General features: G+C 31.3%; 1 protein-coding gene across 1 annotated transcript in view; it reads right to left on the reverse strand.

Annotated features, from left to right (window-relative positions):
* The window catches only part of LOC108694828, a 27,878-nt gene extending 10,972 nt beyond the window's left edge, over nt 1–16,906 (reverse strand). Inside the window, exons 1-4 of the mRNA XM_018204502.1 lie at nt 16,306–16,906; nt 10,460–11,001; nt 7,825–8,144; nt 3,968–4,276 (exon numbers count right to left, since the gene is read on the reverse strand). Coding sequence (XP_018059991.1) covers nt 3,968–4,276; nt 7,825–8,144; nt 10,460–11,001; nt 16,306–16,478 — 1,344 coding nt within the window. The 5' untranslated portion in view covers nt 16,479–16,906. The remainder of the gene's footprint in view (nt 1–3,967; nt 4,277–7,824; nt 8,145–10,459; nt 11,002–16,305) is intronic.
* Between the last annotated feature and the right edge of the window lie 2,165 nt (nt 16,907–19,071).

The following is a 19,071-nucleotide window of genomic DNA, read 5'->3' on the forward strand; positions in this document are numbered from 1 at the left end:
CTATCGAGTATACTCTGTCGCAAAAGTGTGCTCTCCCTTCGACTCCCCTTTCGCATCACTCGATCATCCCTTCGCTCTTTCCTCCCTGGCGGCTTTGACGTTAATGGTCCATCGATCGGGCGGGACAGGTGCGTGGTGGTAGTAAAAATAATCTTGCAGCATACTTATATATACAAAAACTGTCGATCCTCTGCTCGAAATTCATTTTAAGATTAATTCTCGCGTATAAAAAGTTTATCTCTTGTTTACGACTATCCTCCTTTTTTTCATTGAGTTTCCTCTTAAAAAGAAATATTAAATGCCAATATGATAGAGATGCAGTTTCGACACACTGTTTTATACTAGATATCCATTTTGTTTTAAATAATAAAATTTTGCCGGAAATAAACGTAATTTTAGAGCACACCGTCGCACTTTAAATTCATTGCTAATGAAGAACTTTTTTAGTTTTAACGCGGATTAGTATTTCGCGAAGATATACTAATTTTTCCCGTTGATATTAAACTGCTTTTATTACGTATTCATAAAATGCAGTTTTTAACGCAAGAAATATTCATTTAATTAAAAGATGTCAAGAATTAATATTAATAATTGCGTGCACCTTCGAATAATTAATTAAAATTCTCTATTTGGATATAATAAACGCTTTAAAATTTTTTAAGAGTACGATTCATAAGGTTCATAATTTTTTGCTCAAAGACTCCGTTGATCATAAAATTAAGTTTTCCGCTGTAATGAAATTATTTGGATCAACGAGATGACATGGCGCGGACGCGAAATGGGTCGCTTTACACACGCTTCATCTATAATTTATTTGGTAAATACTGTGCTTTAAATTAGAAATAATAAAAGAAATTTATTACTTTGTTACACAGTGTAAGAGATCCGAAGATTTATAGAACTTTAGACATATTAATACGATATCTATTGATTTTATTGCGTCGTATATTCTCATTCAAGTTACATTTGTCTCTCTCATGACCTAAAATCGAACAAATTTTTTCTTTTTATTTTATCTGTAGAATAAATCTTTTCTTATCTGTATAGCTCCATTTTTGAAAATGTATAGAATCATATTTTATACGCACTCGTGTTTTTATTCTTTTATAGATAATTAGTTTTGATTAGTTTGATAGGAAGAAAGAGAAAAAGAGGTTTCTCTATATCAGAAAGTATCAACCGAAGCATCAGTCTGAATTATAAGCGATTGAAAATAGAAGACCTGTAAATTAAGTTTCAACAGTAGATAAGCGAGATCTCATTATCTGCTTGACTTCGTACAAACTTTAATTAAAAAAAAGTTTAATATTATAAACTTTTGTCTATCGAAATTTAATATTTAAACATTGTGCGAAGAACAATAACTTTTCGTTTTTGCTAGATGAGAGAAGAAATATTGATTGCGGATGTGTACGTGCCGTTCGCGGAATATCCTAGACAAAAAGGAAATACGGTAGTATAGATCCGGTATAGTGTAGCCTTTAAAGCGTGATTACAGCACGAGTAAACACTGTGTGTATCGCAACACGCCTGGTGTCCTCGTTGGCACTCGGCTTTCATGTTATCTGACGTGAGAGTGCAAGTGGAGAATAAGTGTTTGTCGACATACCGCGCTCTTGGCCGAGTGTGTGCATGCCCATTAGATTTCATCAACTCTCTCTTCCTCACGACTTTTTCAAAGTTGACGAAATACTGAAACCGACCGTGAACACGCGTGAAAGCTTTGTCTGCTTCGTCGCGTTTGATCGGAAAACATCCTGTATGTGCTACATATTGAAAGCACTGCAGGACACTGCAAATCCAAATGAATAAAAAATAACTATTCAATATATGTGTGTGATTAGTGTTTTGTGTAAAAATAACATACTGCATACAAATATAGAGTTATACATTTAAATGTGTGGTATAGTGTCGTTTTTATATACGAAAACTAAATAACACATATATATTGAAATTATTTTTTACTTGAATTTACAGTATCCTTTTTTTTTATATACACACATGGAAAAGTTTAAATTCTGATTTTGTCAATATATCTTTCAAAGTACATATGTTACATCCTATTGCTAATAATAGTTGATCAATCTGGTGAGCTGTCATTAGCTTTCAATGTCACGACAGCACGACATTCAGTTTCCATAGCGATTTGTCAGGTAACATTCAATGTCGTGATGCAATGTCACGCGAAAATGAGCTTGGCGAGCTCATGCAATAGTTCATAGTACGATCAGTCCCGTTGACACGCGAAACTAATGTGATTTTATTTTTAGACACGTGGTTATATTTGGAGTAATGGTATCTAAAAAGAGCAATACACTTACGCGGTTAAAAAGGTGAAAAATGTTATCCAATTTTCGATATTTGCTTAATAAAAATGTTCATATTGGCTTGATAACATAATTCAAATGCAGATGAGATTTTAAAATTAAAATTAATCCATCTCAACGATTGCGTGCATATTAAAAAGATTTTATGTAAAACAATGTGTGTTGAACTATGTTATACATCAAAGGAAAATTTTTTTAGATTTGTTAAATACAATAGCTGAATCTCTCACTCGATGTGATTGTTGTACTCACACTTACTGTGAGTTATCCGAAGTATAACTTATTATCTCGTCACATGTCCTGAAATCTTTGATATAATTTGCTCTTGGCAATATATACACAGTTTCTGTGAACTATACATTAATTACAGATTTGTATGCACGTGTGTATTAGTTTAATTATATATGCATTAAGCGAATTGCTGTTCTTTTTAAACGACTTTCGTGAATTTTTTTGTACCATCGTCTCTTGATTTTATTTCTCATTCGTTATAAAAATGGAATTCAAGCACACGTTGGTTTCAATGCGAAATTACAGTATAAAACTAGAGGATAAAATATGAGAATCTAAAATAAACGGCCAATAATATAATGTTACATTAAAATTAAATTACATCTGATTTAAACGAGAGAATCTTTTATTGTATATTATGAAATAATTAAAATTTGTATTTTGACGCTATTTGATCTACGTATAAAACGATATATATGAATCAATATATATTGGAATAATATTTCAATTTATAGAAAGAGATGAATTGAAATGGCTTCTCTATATCACATGTTCGCAATAATAAAAATAAAAAAATGAAATTGTATTAACGGGGCGTCAAAAATTGATCGTTATGATCATGTTTATTTCTATGAGTATTAATCACATTTTAACATACATATTAGCGTAAACATATTCCAAAATTTTAATTACAATTAAAATAAGCAACTTTCTTTTCCTCTATATATTAGATATGGGAAAAAGTTCGTGGCGTTTTTCCCGTTACATCTAACGGAAAAAACGCCACGAATTTTTTCCCATACTTTATATATATATATATATATGCGCATAAATGTATGTTACGAAACCAAACAAGTATTAGTTACATTGAACCATAAAGTAAATTTAGAGGAAAATTGTTCTGTTAATACAGGGCGCAAAGTGGGACAGCGACGTATTGTGTAGCAGATGAATATTCTGCATATGGCTAATTCGTACACGTTTCTGCGGATGATCGAGTGCTACTCATATAATAATTCGTGATTGCTTCATTGCGCCTTTTGTTGTGTTCGACCGTTTTCATCTGATGAAAGTCGTGTTTGATTGACGAGAAAAAAATAGGATTTTCATCGGTCTAGTATGACTTTTCATTTTGTGTATTATGTACAATACATCTCTCTATCCTTTATCACTAACTGGTTTATTATTAATTTAAATTTATTTTTTTTTAAATTTTAAATATTTGATTCATTTGATATTTTATTTGTATTTTTTTTTAATATGAAGTTAGAATATTTATTAAAAAGAAAGACACGAGATTTCAAGCGTAATTAAGGATTATTCAATTGAATAATATCCCAATTTAATAAAGGGAGAAGTACCTATTCATTGTACACGTTTATAATTATTTAACTTAAAACGGTACTTACCACTACCACCGAGTAGAGAATCTTCGCTTTCAAATCACAAGCGTCCTTAAGGGGTTCTAATGCATCTAGAGCATCCAGGGTATGCAAGTTGGCCTGAGCATAGAGAGTGCCGTATCTCTCGGCGAGTTGTTCCACTGTGATATTGGCTGAGGTTAAATCTGAACAATTTTCTTCTGCGTTGAGTGCCTCGCAATTGATACCCGTTACAACTGGCTCCGGAGTCGGGCTGCAACTCTCATCCGTGTGATAGCCAGCGCTACTGGACTCTTCCTCGTAGTCGTCACCGAGATTTTCGTCTAGATAGAGAATCTGTATGGGATAGCTCGTGATGTAGAGACATATAATGTACTTGGTTATAAAACATCTTATTTTCTTCTGACAGTTTTGCATATTTTTACATTTTGTCCTTGAATATATTTCTGAGGATTTGATGAGGATAAACAATATTTCTATTAAATGGATTTTTTAGAACATTTCTTTTTATTTAAACATACACGAAAAGAAAAATTTTATTGAAGCTTTTAAAAATTTAGCTAGGTACAAGTTTAAAAATAATTTTGTTGAACAAAGTAATCATGTAGAATGCTCAAACTGATTGCCAGAATGTCAAAAGTTTTTGCAGCATTGCTCTTCATGCTCATTAAGTTTCCTACATAATTTATTTTCATGGTCCAACAAAATTATTTTTAGATTTATATTTAGTTAAATTTTTAGATTTTCATATTTATTTAAAATTGTAATTCCCGTGTAATTGCGATTTTTTTTAGTTTTGTTCTCATTTTGTACAAGTAACTCGTAATTAAAAATTTAAATAATATTTTTTCATTGTGTACTTACATCATTGTGTACTTAAACAGTGTCTCTGTGTGCAAAAAAGTAGGGAATTGAAAATTGGCGAATAGGCTGAGATAATCGCGAGAGAGAATGTTGAAATTCATATAATGTTTAAATTTTGCTTACAAATGAGATGAATACTATTTAATATTACTTCGACATTTCAATTTTTTATTATATTTTAAATTTATAAGAAACATATTGAAAAAGATAATTTTTTTTTCATGAAAGTAATAATTATTATCTATTATGAAATATTATCACTACGTAAAAGCAATTGGGTGGATGTTGCGTACTATAAACTAGTAAACAATCACAATATTCACCGTTCGATCCACTCGTTTTTCGATTGGGATTTGCAATTGATTATGAACTTCCAATTAAAATGCACTCAATGAAAAGCAATTAACGCGTTTTGGCATGCTGTGACCAGTTTCCCAATTCGATTCTGTTATACAATGATCTGGGTGCTACTTTTACCTTTTTTACAATTCACCCCGTCATCACCTTTTGCAAATGAAAGTAAATAAGATAATTATTCGCGTATTTTCATTTTCGAATGAAATTTAACGAGAGTAATGCAATCATGAAAGTACTGTCGTACGCATTCATTATCGAGAATTCGTTTAAGCATCTGATGATAACAGGATTCGCCGCATTTTCAACCGAATTCTCGTTAAATTTCGTAATAAGAACGTTGTACGTTTGCTGAAAATATTTTAGACGCCGTTGTGTTAAATATCGTCATTCAACATGATTTTATTTTCATCAAAGCGTCACTTTTTCTTTTTCTATCTCGTTCAAAAAGGGGAAATAATATATAAATTAATTTAAAATAATATATAAACTTAATATAAATTTCTCCAGTTGTATTGTCCGGCGAAATAGAAATTGCTATTCTCTTCACAAATTAACGTGTTATACGTGTCACGTGATGTAAATTGTACATTTCGACACGATCGCGACTGGTGTTTTCGCATTTTTCTAAAATATTGCTGAAAACCCGAGGGTATCAGCCAGCGACGCGGATTCAATTTTCAATCTTTATTGCGCTGCGAAACTCCACAGCAACTGCAGACGCGGCAGTCGCACGCGTAAAATATTTATCACGTATGCGTCGTAGTTCCCAACGACGATAATTTATGACTTGGCATTAATATACGCAATATTAACGTATTAACGCTTCGCGTGCATTAATATCTCGCGCACGCGCGCGCTCGAAAACACTTCTCTCATAAATATTATATATTGACTTTACGGTAAATTCGACGGGATAATATTATTCAAAACTTCGTTCTCGATAGAAAATTATGAAAAAAACATGTTTCAATTAAATTTGCAATAAATTTTATTGCCTAGGTAAACTCGCTTTTTTCGCTTGATTAAAAAGTAACTGCTATTTGATTCGCGTTATCGACAGCACGTATTCCGCGACGTATTATTAACGAACCGCATGTACAAGCGCATGTGTAGGCTATTTAATATTCCGTACAATGATATTTTATTCCGACTCAAGTTTCAGAACGCCCATGTTTCAATTAAATACGTGTTACATGCTTATATCCATTGATAGAAATAATTTATGTCCGCGCGTAATTCTCGCATTTTCTGCTCGCAAGTATAAACAGATTTCACGTTGTTCTATTTAGGTTATCAACCCTCGTTTATTTAATTCACGTTTACTTATCAATTTGCAATTTATTCGGGGTATTAATATTGAATTGCTTGCATCGTTTATGCGTTACTGTCACCTTATATCCTTTTCTATCAATGTAAATTAACTTTAATCCGGTTTAACTTACTTTTTATTTTTTTCTGATTCTTATATGAATCCTAATTACAACTGTCTGAAATTGATTCGATTCTTCTTGAAATATGTTGTTAAACACAAAAATTTAAGACACGCATTTTTATATTGCTTAATTTAAAAAATATTAAATTTTTGAAAAATTTAAATACACAGTTATCAAATATATAAAAAGCCATAAAAGTTTTGTCTAAAACTTTTTTATGCACCTCACCGTTTTGTTGCGAATTGATTTGAATTAAATATAAGCGTTAATTTTGAGGGATTGTTTCACTCATCAAATTTCAAATTGGATTGATAGAAAAAAATACGAAATATTTAAAATCGTATTTCCTAAGATCCGTTTAGATCGAATAATTTCTCTTAATTGGATTTATTCTTATTGGTCTAAATTCATATTATAAAAAATGTGTTACTTAGTTTTTCGTGTTTAACATTGTATATTCCAAGGAGAATCGAATCAGTTTCGGACAGTTGTAATGGGTCCCTTGTTAAAACTAGAATAAAATAAAAAGTAAGTTATACCAAGTTTAACTAAGATTAATCTGCGTCTGTAGAAATAGACATTAGCCGAGAGAATAGTTAAATGTAAGCAGGAACAGGAATAAACTCAGGTAATTTAGGTTCGCCGTAGGGTCCTTATGGGACTCCACACAGCGCCTTTGACATTGTCTACGTGGATTGTCTTGGACGCGTCAGCTGCTGGAGTGCAAGCAACGATTCCCGCGGGAATCGTATCACTTGCATGTGTTGTGTATCGTGTGTTTCGGGGTCATTTTCTCGCGCTTGACAGCGCAGATTTTTCACCATTCTTATTGTTGCGGCTGACTATACGCGAATTTCTTACGGAGTCCTCCTTCTCCTCCCCCCTCCAAACAAAATCGTGATCGCATACAATGACGCGCCTATTGTTCTAATAGTTCGCCATTTCTGTGCCAAACCGTTTCACACTTTTTTACGGTCGTGCGAATTGTTTCATGGGTAGATAACAATAATCAGCGACAATTCTCTTGGGATACGAGGCATTATTTCTTTATCCAAGATCGAATTTCTCCTATAAATATCATTTCAGTGTTCAAGTTGAATTTAAAAACTAACAACTTTAGTTTTCTTTTTTGCAAAAATGTAAGAGGAAAAAAAGGGCGCATCTTTGAAGATTAAATTTCAGGAACATCCGAGGGAAAAACATTTCCTGATGGAAATGTTTCAGTCTTACCTGTAGTTTATCTTCGTTCATGAACTGCAGCGCGAGTGCGCAACCTCTCGAAAACTGCAACAATCTGGCAGCGAGAGCCGGATTTTTCATGTTCGTCGATCCGGAGGTCGATTTCCTCAAGGCCGTCCATTCCCGGAGCGCCTCCTTATCCTGCTCGACCCGGCGTTTCAACTCCGCTAGTAAATTCTCTAAGCTACACGGTCCGCCCGCTTTCTCCAAGGTGTTCAGCAAGCTCTGATTATCGATCAGGCGTTGCTGGATCTCGCTGTACTTCAGGGAAAGCTGCCGTTGATGCGAAGCCGCTTGTACACCTTGATCCGCTATAGAAGCGTAAGAAAAGATCAGAGCTTCTCTCTCTCTCTTTCTCTCTTCGAGGTCGTTATTATTATTTTTTATTATTAGAGCGGAACCGATGATGGCGCGAGATGATTATTACTACATTCACCATCGCCTTTTTACGGTGCCTCGGGGCTACATAGATAGCCGGCCCGATATCCGGTACATGAACAGCAAAATCGCGGAGTATCTATCTGACATCATAACTAAATATGCCACACTTTCCTTTATATAATGAGGCGAGATTAAATTATGCGGCATATCCGCACTCTCGCGCACGAGGCACAAATTGCTACAGGTTCATGCTCCAATAAATTGCAGTTCGGCCGACGGTCTGTTCTCATTATATTATAATCATATGGACCATACTTTTTTAATAAAATTGATAAAACCAATAAAATAATATCGATAAGATTGATGAAATAATTTCTAATATTTTATAGTAAAAGAGAGATATTAATTTCATTGGACATGATTAAGTTGTTACTAAAATCAAATAAGTGAGCAAATAACTTATACATGTATATATATGAAGGCAGATAGAGATTGTCTATTATTAATATGAAATTAGATACTACTAGTGAGATTAAATGCAGATTTTAATATCAAAATAGTTTTCTCACGGTAATTGAAAGATAATGATAATGATTAAAGATGAGAATCAATCAATTGGAAAATTATATGTTTAAAGTACACAATAAACAATATTTCGTATTTGTTTTGGAAATTCCAAGTCCTTGTTAAATTTTGTGTCTATTAATAATAGACAATCTCTAATGCCTTCATATATATACATGTATAAATTATTTGCTTCACTTATTTGATTTTAGTAACAACTTAATCATGTCCAATGAAATTAATATCTCTCTTTTACTATAAAATATTAGAAATTATTTCATCAATCTTATCGATATTATTTTATTTTTTAACATTTTTTAACAATTTTTTTATTCGAGTGTTAATTAATTTATTATAATGTGATTATATTAAATTAATTTAAATAATTTATGTTAAATTGATATTCAATATTTTTAGTTAGTTAATTTATAATCATCAATAATACAATTTATGAATAAGTAAACAAATAAAAATAATGTGTTTTAAAACGTAAATCGTAAGTGAATGAATAAAATATGTTAATTTACATATTATAAATATTAATTTTAACTGAAAAAAATGTGTTTCCACTATTTGTTTACATTTGTACTGTACGATTTGAAACTGTCATTATTACTTTTTATCTTTTTAAATATTTGTTATCTTTTAACATATTCATCTTGTGTTGAATTAACACATAAATTTGAGTGGACCGTTTGAGACACATGAAATGTGCTAAATTTAACATAAATTTTTTAACGATGTATGATTTAAAAGAATAATCAACATTTATTAATTATATTTTAATTAACTATTTTAAAAAATAGTTGCTGATGTATTATTTTTAAGGAATGATATCGTAAATATATTTCCCCACATATTTGTCAATATTATCTTTCTACGCATACTTTTTTCATTTTTAACATCTTTCTCTGCGAATGTTATACCAATCATGACATGTCTTGAATTGCGTCGTGGAAATCTATCGATAAACGAGAGAACGGTGCAGTTCTCTGTATAAATAATTTAATGCTCTCGACATTAGTCCATTTGCATTTGTGAATGTATAACGCGGTGCTCCGTTAAAATCCAATGCTTCACGGTTCCACGGAACTCTGGATATACAGGCGGTACGAATAGTCGTACAACTTTATTTCGATGGAATTAGCGGTGCACGCTAATCTCATTGCACAGCTGACGATAATTATGCCCTTCAGTGTGTAATCATCATAATGCCAAATCTCGTATGGAAATCCTAGCGAATTTATGGAAAAAATAGTGTATAATCGTAAAATATTGCTTCTCGCTAATCTAATATTACGCTGCCAATGGTAATTATCATTCATTTGTCAAATAATTAAATACGTAATTGAAGGATAGATGGATATCATTTATCTTTGTCGCGATTGATTAACACACTGCTTTTTGCATATGAAATTGAAATATTGAAATTTGATTTATGACTATGATTGTTTACACCACTGATTATTCATACCACTGTAAAATTTACGTAACATTATCATTTTGATTTAAAGCTTTTAACAGATAATCTGAATATTTATGAGTTTAAAATATTTAATATTATAAAATTATAGAAGCATTTTTGTTATTTTATTATTCGTTATTAACGCGCGATAGTCGTCTAAGTGAATAAAGTGATCATACAACACGATCTTTATTAACAACAATTTGAAGTACCTACCTTTATTAGTTCCAGCGTGTTTGCCAAAGTTTTCAATCTTGTGTAACGCTAATTTGTATGCTTCCGTTCGCGTCTCGAGCTCTTCTCTCAATGCCACCGGCAATGGTACTAAATTTGGCGTAACGGAGTTCTCAGAGATGTTTGTTTGCGAGGAAGGCACTAATCCATGTTTGCCAAGTCCTTCTACAGCTCTGTCTAGAGCACGTCTTCTCGATAGCAGCGTACTCTTCGTATTGGGCGATAATCTGTTCAATGACACGAGAAGTTTACACCAGATTCGCGGTCGGAAGTGATCTTGACTGGATATCAGGTGCACCACCCTCCAGAGGACTTGCTCGATCCGCAAGATCTTCATGTCGCTGATGTTTAGTTCTAACAATCGGGAGTAAAGCGCTTCCAGCAAGGTGAGGCTGTGTGGTAGCGTTTCGATCAACAGGTCCACTGGAATATCCGGCAATGCAGCCTTTAAGGTGTAATGTGGCAGCTTCATCAGAAAGCCAGCGGCTTCCCTATATTGTCTGCCCTCATACAATCTCAGTAATCTGAAAGAAAGGACGTTATTATCATGTTATCTTGTTTATGGTAGCATGTCGATAAAATTTCATTAACGTTGTAGACAGCATCAGGAAAATAAAATGAATTAAGCGTTAACTATGGAAACATGAACTAATTAATCTCTGTTTACTAACTAGATGTATGAAAGTAAAATTCATGACAACGAATATTACGCGATAATTGATGTAAAATATAATGCACAACATTTATAGCAACGGAAGTTTTTATACTTCAAGGATTATATTTTTATTACGTTTTTTAACGCTAAACTTTTTTTTATTATTTTATGCCATGTTTTGAAGAAATGCTTTTTATACTATGGATAAACAATTAATAGAATTAAGCAAATGCATAATCGCATCAAGTGTGATAAAAGTATAGATAAAAAATTATTTCTTATATAAAATGTGATTAATTGTTTTATAAATTCATTCTTTTTGAAAGTACAATTTATAATTATATGACGTGGATAATATTATTAAATAATATATAATTGTTGGATGTATAAAGATAGAATTGTGGATTATGTGAATTTGCGTAGATTGTGAAAATATTGATATCGATATATACGCTAATAATTCACTCATGATTGTAGTTTAGATTTATAATTGTTGGTGATATTTACGTAATTTATCTTTAATCAGAAATATATACAAATAATGATTAATCTTACATGCGATTAATGTTCTATTGTGTATCTGATATTTTATTTTATTATAAACTGTAACGGAATATAATTGGAAAGAGGGACTAAATAAAATTATATCCTGTTCTATAATCCGATTACACGATTGAATAAACTAAAATTTGTTAATTTAATCTCGAAATAAAAGCATAAGTACTCCATGTATTTAATCGAAATTAAAGTTACAGCAATTGTTATTTTAAATATTAATGCACATTTTAAAATCTTATATAAAAGATAGATTATTCTAAAACACTTGATGCAGTTGATCGAATGCACTGGAAACAAGCTTATTTTTATTGGATTTTATTTGAAACAAAAGTTTGTAACATTGAACTTTAAAATTTAAGCAGCTACAGCTGTTAGCTTCGTTAAACATGAATGAAATTTAAATTTAGAAAATAGTTTTAAAACCAAAAATCTCATTAATTATGCAGTATAAGGGATATCCTGCAATGACCTTGACCTTGACATATGTTGTCAAGATGAGTAATTTTGGACGAATTTTAGCCATCGCTCGATGTTCTTTAAAAAGTTATTAACAAAAAAAGTACCTTTCAGTGCAACAACTAATAATTAAGAGATCCGCCTGAAGAGTTGGGACCCAGGAACACTGGGGATGATGCACGAAGGACGACGAGAAAAATACACACTTGATCATTTTTCACAAATTTATTAAAAATAGTTCCCCTTTTTAATTATACCTGTTTAATTAATGTGTCAGGTTTAATGTGAACAATACTATTTGAACTTTGCGTTAGCACTTGTGATTACTCATATCTTGTATTGCTTATATCTTGTTCGCGCTCGTGTGATAATACTTAAAGCGATTGATAGTGTGAATACATTTAATATTCGAATAAATGAATAAAAAATGAAAAATATTCATTCGAATACACTTTTTTTTTATTCATCAAGAAACGAATAAATATTTTTTCATTCCATTTGAATGAATATTTTTTGAATATGATTATGAATATTTTCGTTTCGTATTCACTTTTATTCTGTATTATCTGCACATTATAGCTTGCAAGTCTACAAGAGAAAACAGAAATCTATAAAAACTATGGCTACGATTACACCGCGCGCTTAGTCCGCCACCTATACAATAGGGCGTATGTTTAATTAATAATAAAATCTTTGTTTCATTTATAGGTTAAACAAAGATATTTTTATTGGAAATAATATATCTCGGAATTTAATATCTACAGACCATAATGAACGACGCGCCCAAGATATCTTATAACATGTTTATGACATTACTGTGACATAACCGGAATTATATCGGAATATGTATAGCGTTCTATCGAATAGATATTTATAAATTAAAAATGTATTACTTTCTAAAATATTTTTCTAAATTTCTAAGTTTCTTTCCATAAAATTTGAATATTACAATGACAAAAATAAATAAAATTCATTTTTTTTACTTAAAATCATTAGAGCCGGTTATAGTTAAGAGTAACGATTGTTTAGCTTTTTTTTTTAGATTATTTTATTTAAATGAATATGAATACTCGTTAAATATTCATAGTTTTTTTAGTAAATAAATATTTTTTTTAAATCTAAAATTTTGAATGAATATATGATTACACTTTTTTTTATGTGAAAATTTTGAATAAATATAATTTGGAGCTCAATTGAGTTTCTGTGAGTTTGATAATTTTTATATATGTATATAGAAAACGAGTTGGACAAAATGAAAAATTTTTTCTTACTTTATCACATGTTCAAAAATTTTTGATTTTCTGACGTGAAAGCTTTCCTTACAAAATCATTTTTCAAAAATATTCCTAAAACTTATTACTTTTTATATACGGATTAAATAAAAAAAATCATTTGACTTTGATTGTTCGTAACTCTGTTAAAAATCATCGAATCGCAATTTAAAAACAAATTTTTAAAGCTAAAAGCTTTACTTTATTGAATGATATAATTGCCAAACTTATTTTTAAAAACATATAAACGTAATATAAATAAAGTAGTGAATGTTTGTTCCAATCCAACAGACGAAAGTAGATAAAATTTTAATCATCTAATCATGATTAAACATTGTAATACATATTCCATTGAATACACATTCTATTGTGCGATATACACGTGATTATGGATTAATGAACCGTATTAAGGCTGTCAGTGCTAATTACTTAGTCCGCTAATCTTGTATAAGGAAGGGATCAATGTAACGGCGAATTATTGTTATAAAGAAGTTGCATCGAGGACGCATTTAATTTATTTCGCCTCGCAAATAAATAGTTCCTGGTGATTTATTATCATGTAAATTACCTGTTAGGAAACGGCGTTAAACGGATTTATTGCGCGGTTCCGCGCGAATTTACGTCTCTATTTCTGTTATTGTACACAAATAATTCGCGTTGCTTTTTGTACATGATTTCTATGCCTGCTATTATTGATCGATCACCTTTATGTAATTGATTGTCACAGCGATTTCTCTCTTGATGCTCCATTAGTGCACGATGCACATAGCGAGATTAAATAAACCTATTACACGTCACGCGGCTGTCTGTCTGACGGATATGGCAATAATTAGCTCTGATTCTTGGTTTGAGAGAGAAGCATACAATGCAATTCGATAACTGCTAGTTACACGCAAACAGCGAAGCGTCACGATCTCACGTCGACGTACGCGCTAATCAAAATGTAATTATAACCGTATTATTGCTTTATAGAATCCTTTGTTACGATTCTTCTCGCAAATATGATGCATAAAAACACTGTGCTTCCATAAACGCAGCGCACACTGCTTATTTATTCTTAATTAGCAGTTTCGGTATATTCATTACACAAGATGACATATTTAGAACTTAAGAACAGTACAAACGTAAAAATATACGTATTGCTTTGAAAGACGTAGGTATTCTTATTCAGGAGCTGTATAATTAAAACTAGTTCATTAGAAGCGAGAAAAAATTCTGCAATACAGCAACTCTCAAACTTTTTCTATTGCGAGTTTCTTTCGTATAAAATATTTTTATATAAACAAATTAAATTGTTTATATAATTTAAATTTTAATTCTGTTTACATGCTTATTTTCTATAAATTTTTTTTTAACGAATTTTGCTTTATTCTTAAAAGATCTTTGGAACATAAGAACATTGCGAACATAAAAATAGGAGTATCATATACTCGGAAATTTTTGCGAATAAGGAAATTTTCTGTAATAGCAATTTTATTTTTTTAATAAGTTCTAACCATCACAATGAATTTACAAGTGAATTTGTTGCACGATTCATTAACCAGAAGGCCTTTGTTTTTTAATGTTTATGCAGAATTTTGGTTTTTTTTCTGTTTTTGGTTCAATTTTTTTTATATATCAGCTTGTATAAATCTCTCTCGGATCGAAGTAAAAAAAAGAGAAAATTGTTCGTAATGAATTCTCCTACAAAACTATGTTTATGCACTTTAAGGTTTTATTACAAAACGTTTTTCGAAAATTGAAAGAAAAACATTGTTTTTTAAATTTTTTTGAAAAAATTTCCGATTTTTTTGATTTTTTTGAAAAAAAATTGTTCTTTAATATTTTAAATTTTAAGTATTTAAAATTTTTTGTTAATGTTTTTTTTCGTTAAATACATATTTTGACCGTACACAGGGCGTTTGAAGGGCATTAAGAGATTTTATAAATAATTTTTTCTTCAATTTTCGAAAAACTTTTTATGACGTCCTTAAAGTGTGCATAAAATTCCGGATATTTAAAAAAAAAGTTTGCTCTACGATCTTTTGCTCAAAACTGACAAGTAAATCAAAATTTTTATAACAATGCAATTTCTGGCGGATTGTTTCAAATTTTTTAACCAGCTTTGGTACATATTTTTGTGACTATAAAATTATATATTTTCTCTTTTCATTGTCATGAATATATATATATTTAAGCCCAAATTACAAAGGAAAAACCACAACTCATTAATAACGACGGTTTCTATTTTTTTTTTTGGAGTTTTTTTTGGGTTATGTATGATAGCTAAAATCATCTATGTTGGGTGGAACCCAACATAGTTTTATAAGGGAATTCATTATGAACAATTCCCTCTTTTTTTTACTTCGATCCGACTTATATACAAGCTGAGATATATAAAAAAAACTGAATTGAAAATAGAAAAAAACCAAAATTTTGCTTAAACATTAAAAAACAAAAGCCTTTCAGTTAATGAATCATGCAACAAACTCATCTGTAAACTCATTTTGATGAATCTATTAAAAAAAATAAAATTGTTATTACAGAAAATTTTTTTATTCGCGAAAATTTCCGGATATATAATTCCGCATTAGAAACACAAAACATTTCTCTAATATTGTAGCAAATCTCAAATTCTTCCTTTTATCGTGAATTATATAAACATTTTATATAAAATACATTTTTATATAAAAATGTTTTGAAATCTTACTACAGTACATGTTCATTTCCTACAAATTTTTTTCTAATGAATTTTTTAATTTTTAAAAAATTATCGCTTTTGTAAATAATAATATATGATTATGCTATTTACGTGTCAAAAAGGTTTGAAGATCACTGCTCCGACAGTAAGATTTAAAAAAAAAAGATCCAAGATTTAATAACTTCTATAAAATACGGTTCATATATACCTTCTCAACGCCATCCGTGGATTTGAGCCTTCATCCTCCGGGATGCCAATATGACCGACCTGGAACTGCGTTCCGGGACCCCATACCAGCCTCTGTATCGTATTTCTGGGTCGCTCCGGTCTGATCCTTTCGCAGGAATTGATGCCTGGAGGTGGTACACTTTGTTTGCTCATCTTTGTTATTTTATTTTCGTGAAACGCCTATTTCCCTTTGGTAAATACCGAATCCGTATTTATTTATTATGTTCGCGTAACGAGGATTAAAACCGCCACTCGAAAATCACCTTTACGACTTCGAGACACACCACTTTAAGACACCTTAAGTTGACTTTTCTTCTCCGCTTCGTAACTTTCACGGTCCTTTCTCTCTGTCCTCGATGCGATCTTTGACCTATCAGTCACGCATCTCCGCGAATCTTGTGGTCCCTTTCCCGTATATTTTCTCGTAAATTGATATTTCTTACGATGTAATCGAAGATAAATCTGTCGCAATGATATCTGTTGTCTATTTATTTGCGTATCCTTAGCTTTTATCAGTCAAATCGATTTCAAATGTGATGAGCGTTTTTTTAGGTAAAAGTTGTATGATTTTTGTAAATTTATTATTTATGTAATATTTCACGATTATATAGGTGACATCAATTAATTAATGATTTTGATTAAAGTTTCAATTTATTTTTTCTTTTTAAATTCATTCATTAAGAGAGTAAACTCTAAGATTATTTGTTTGCATTTGTTCGTGACAACAGATTCTTCGATCGCATGCTGCGTTGTCAATTTCTCTTAAGTAAATATATATAATTTCTCCTGCAATGCTATTCTCGTTGAATCAATATCTTCGTTTCTACGTTTCTACATTTCTTCGTTTCTACAATGTTGTTCCTTGATCATATATACTACTCGTTGAATTGATTAGCACGTGTTTAATTATTTTAACTTTTTTGTCTTTTAAATTAATCTCTAGGATTATCATATGTAAAATTTTTCTTTGATACATAAAAATATAGCATCTAAACAATTTTTTCTTTTTATTTTTCATAAGAGACATATAAATGAAATATCTTGGCTCGGTAGAATAGTTTGAAAATGAACTCTTTTTATGATGATTCTCATTAAAGCTATGCGAGTCGATTACTCTTGCTCGACTCCTCGTTTTTCTTTGCTTTGACTTCACTTTGTTCTTGACGAAGTTAGTCCCTTTCTTTCTCTCTCTTACGATTTTCCGCGCGTCTGGTCCAGCAAGAAGCTGCAGCCTCGAGGCAGACCGCTATCCAATTTTCTAACTGCTATTTTCTGCCACACGGACTTCTCTTTGCAGTTCTCCACTCAGAAACAGCCGACAAGAACATTTCCTGATTTGTAGACGCTTTTGTGTTCATCAAGTCTCTCATTTCTTCACTTGTTGAATCATGATCTCTCTTCGGTTATCGACATTATACCTTTAAACCGATCCCATTATCGTCACGCAATTATCTCCACGGCTCACTCATCGATCTTTAGAACGATCTCTCTTTTTCAATCCTTGTTTTTGATCATAAGGTGCCCGAGACTGGTTAATCTTTCGGCTTTCTTTTCTTCCCTCTAGCAAAATTCATTTCTCTCTCTCTCTCTCTCTCTCTCGCTCTCTCGCTCCCTCACTCCTTCTTCTCTTTCTTACGAATTTCCTTCCGCCTGGTCCTCGAGTCTTTAATATGAACTGGCCTACAGCCTCGGGGCTGACCGGCCCACTTCTGCGGGAGTCAAGCTGGATCTGCGAACGGAATTATTTATCATGAGCCGTGAGCCGTATCCTTATGATACGCTCGAACAAAATGTGCTTTTAAGTGACCGACGTAATGCAATTCACGTAAAATATATCTAAGAATCTGCATAAATTCACGATATATCTGTATTATTCTTGTAAAATAAGTAGAAATCTTGTTAAATAAAAATTTTACTATGATCGAAACTCGATTATAATAAACGCTATTATTATTTATACACGATGTTTTAGTATTTCCGAAAAACATTTAGTAATTGATATCTTGGTGAATTTTATGTAATGAACTATGCGATTTTTCCGAAACGAAAATTTTATCGTATATAAATTCGAAGATTGTTTAAATACTATTTAAATCCTGTTAAAGCAAATTTTGTAATTGAAAGTGATTAAAGTTAATTATAATATAAGAAAATTAAATTATCTTTCTGATGCAAAAATGTACATTGTCAAAGTCAATTTATAATTTTTTCTGTTATTTAATGTGAAATATATTTTTAATGGAGAAATAATTAAAATTTATATACACATGCGCTTATTTAGAAAAATTTTCTACAACGGAGAATACAGATTCAAGAACTAATGTTCAAAGATATCAATGTTACATGTCTCTGATTTCTCTAAAAGCGTATGGTGTATTGTGAAACAAAAAGAAAAATAGATACAAGTAAATAAAGTTACAAAAAATACAGTGAGAATCCAACTGTGACAGGTTTCTTGTATATTTTGTATATATACGCGGGTCCCGGCGGAATAAAATATTTGGTAGTAATGCGACACCCTATAGTGGCAGAAGTGGAAGGTCCATGCATGATGTATTGGATCTCGGAACTTTGGTGTATAATCTTGCTGGTGCATCAGAATGCCTAGCGAATTTCAATATACCTTTCTTGGAAATGTGTACCTTTTGTGATAAAGTTCGCAGATGAGAAAATTTTCATAAAATATCTTTAGAGAGAGAGAGAGAGAGAGAGAGAGAGAGAGAGAGAGAGAGAGAGAGAGAGAGAG

The sequence above is a fragment of the Atta colombica genome, unplaced genomic scaffold (genome assembly GCF_001594045.1).
Source record: "Atta colombica isolate Treedump-2 unplaced genomic scaffold, Acol1.0 scaffold125, whole genome shotgun sequence".
Classification (NCBI taxonomy): domain Eukaryota; kingdom Metazoa; phylum Arthropoda; class Insecta; order Hymenoptera; family Formicidae; genus Atta; species Atta colombica.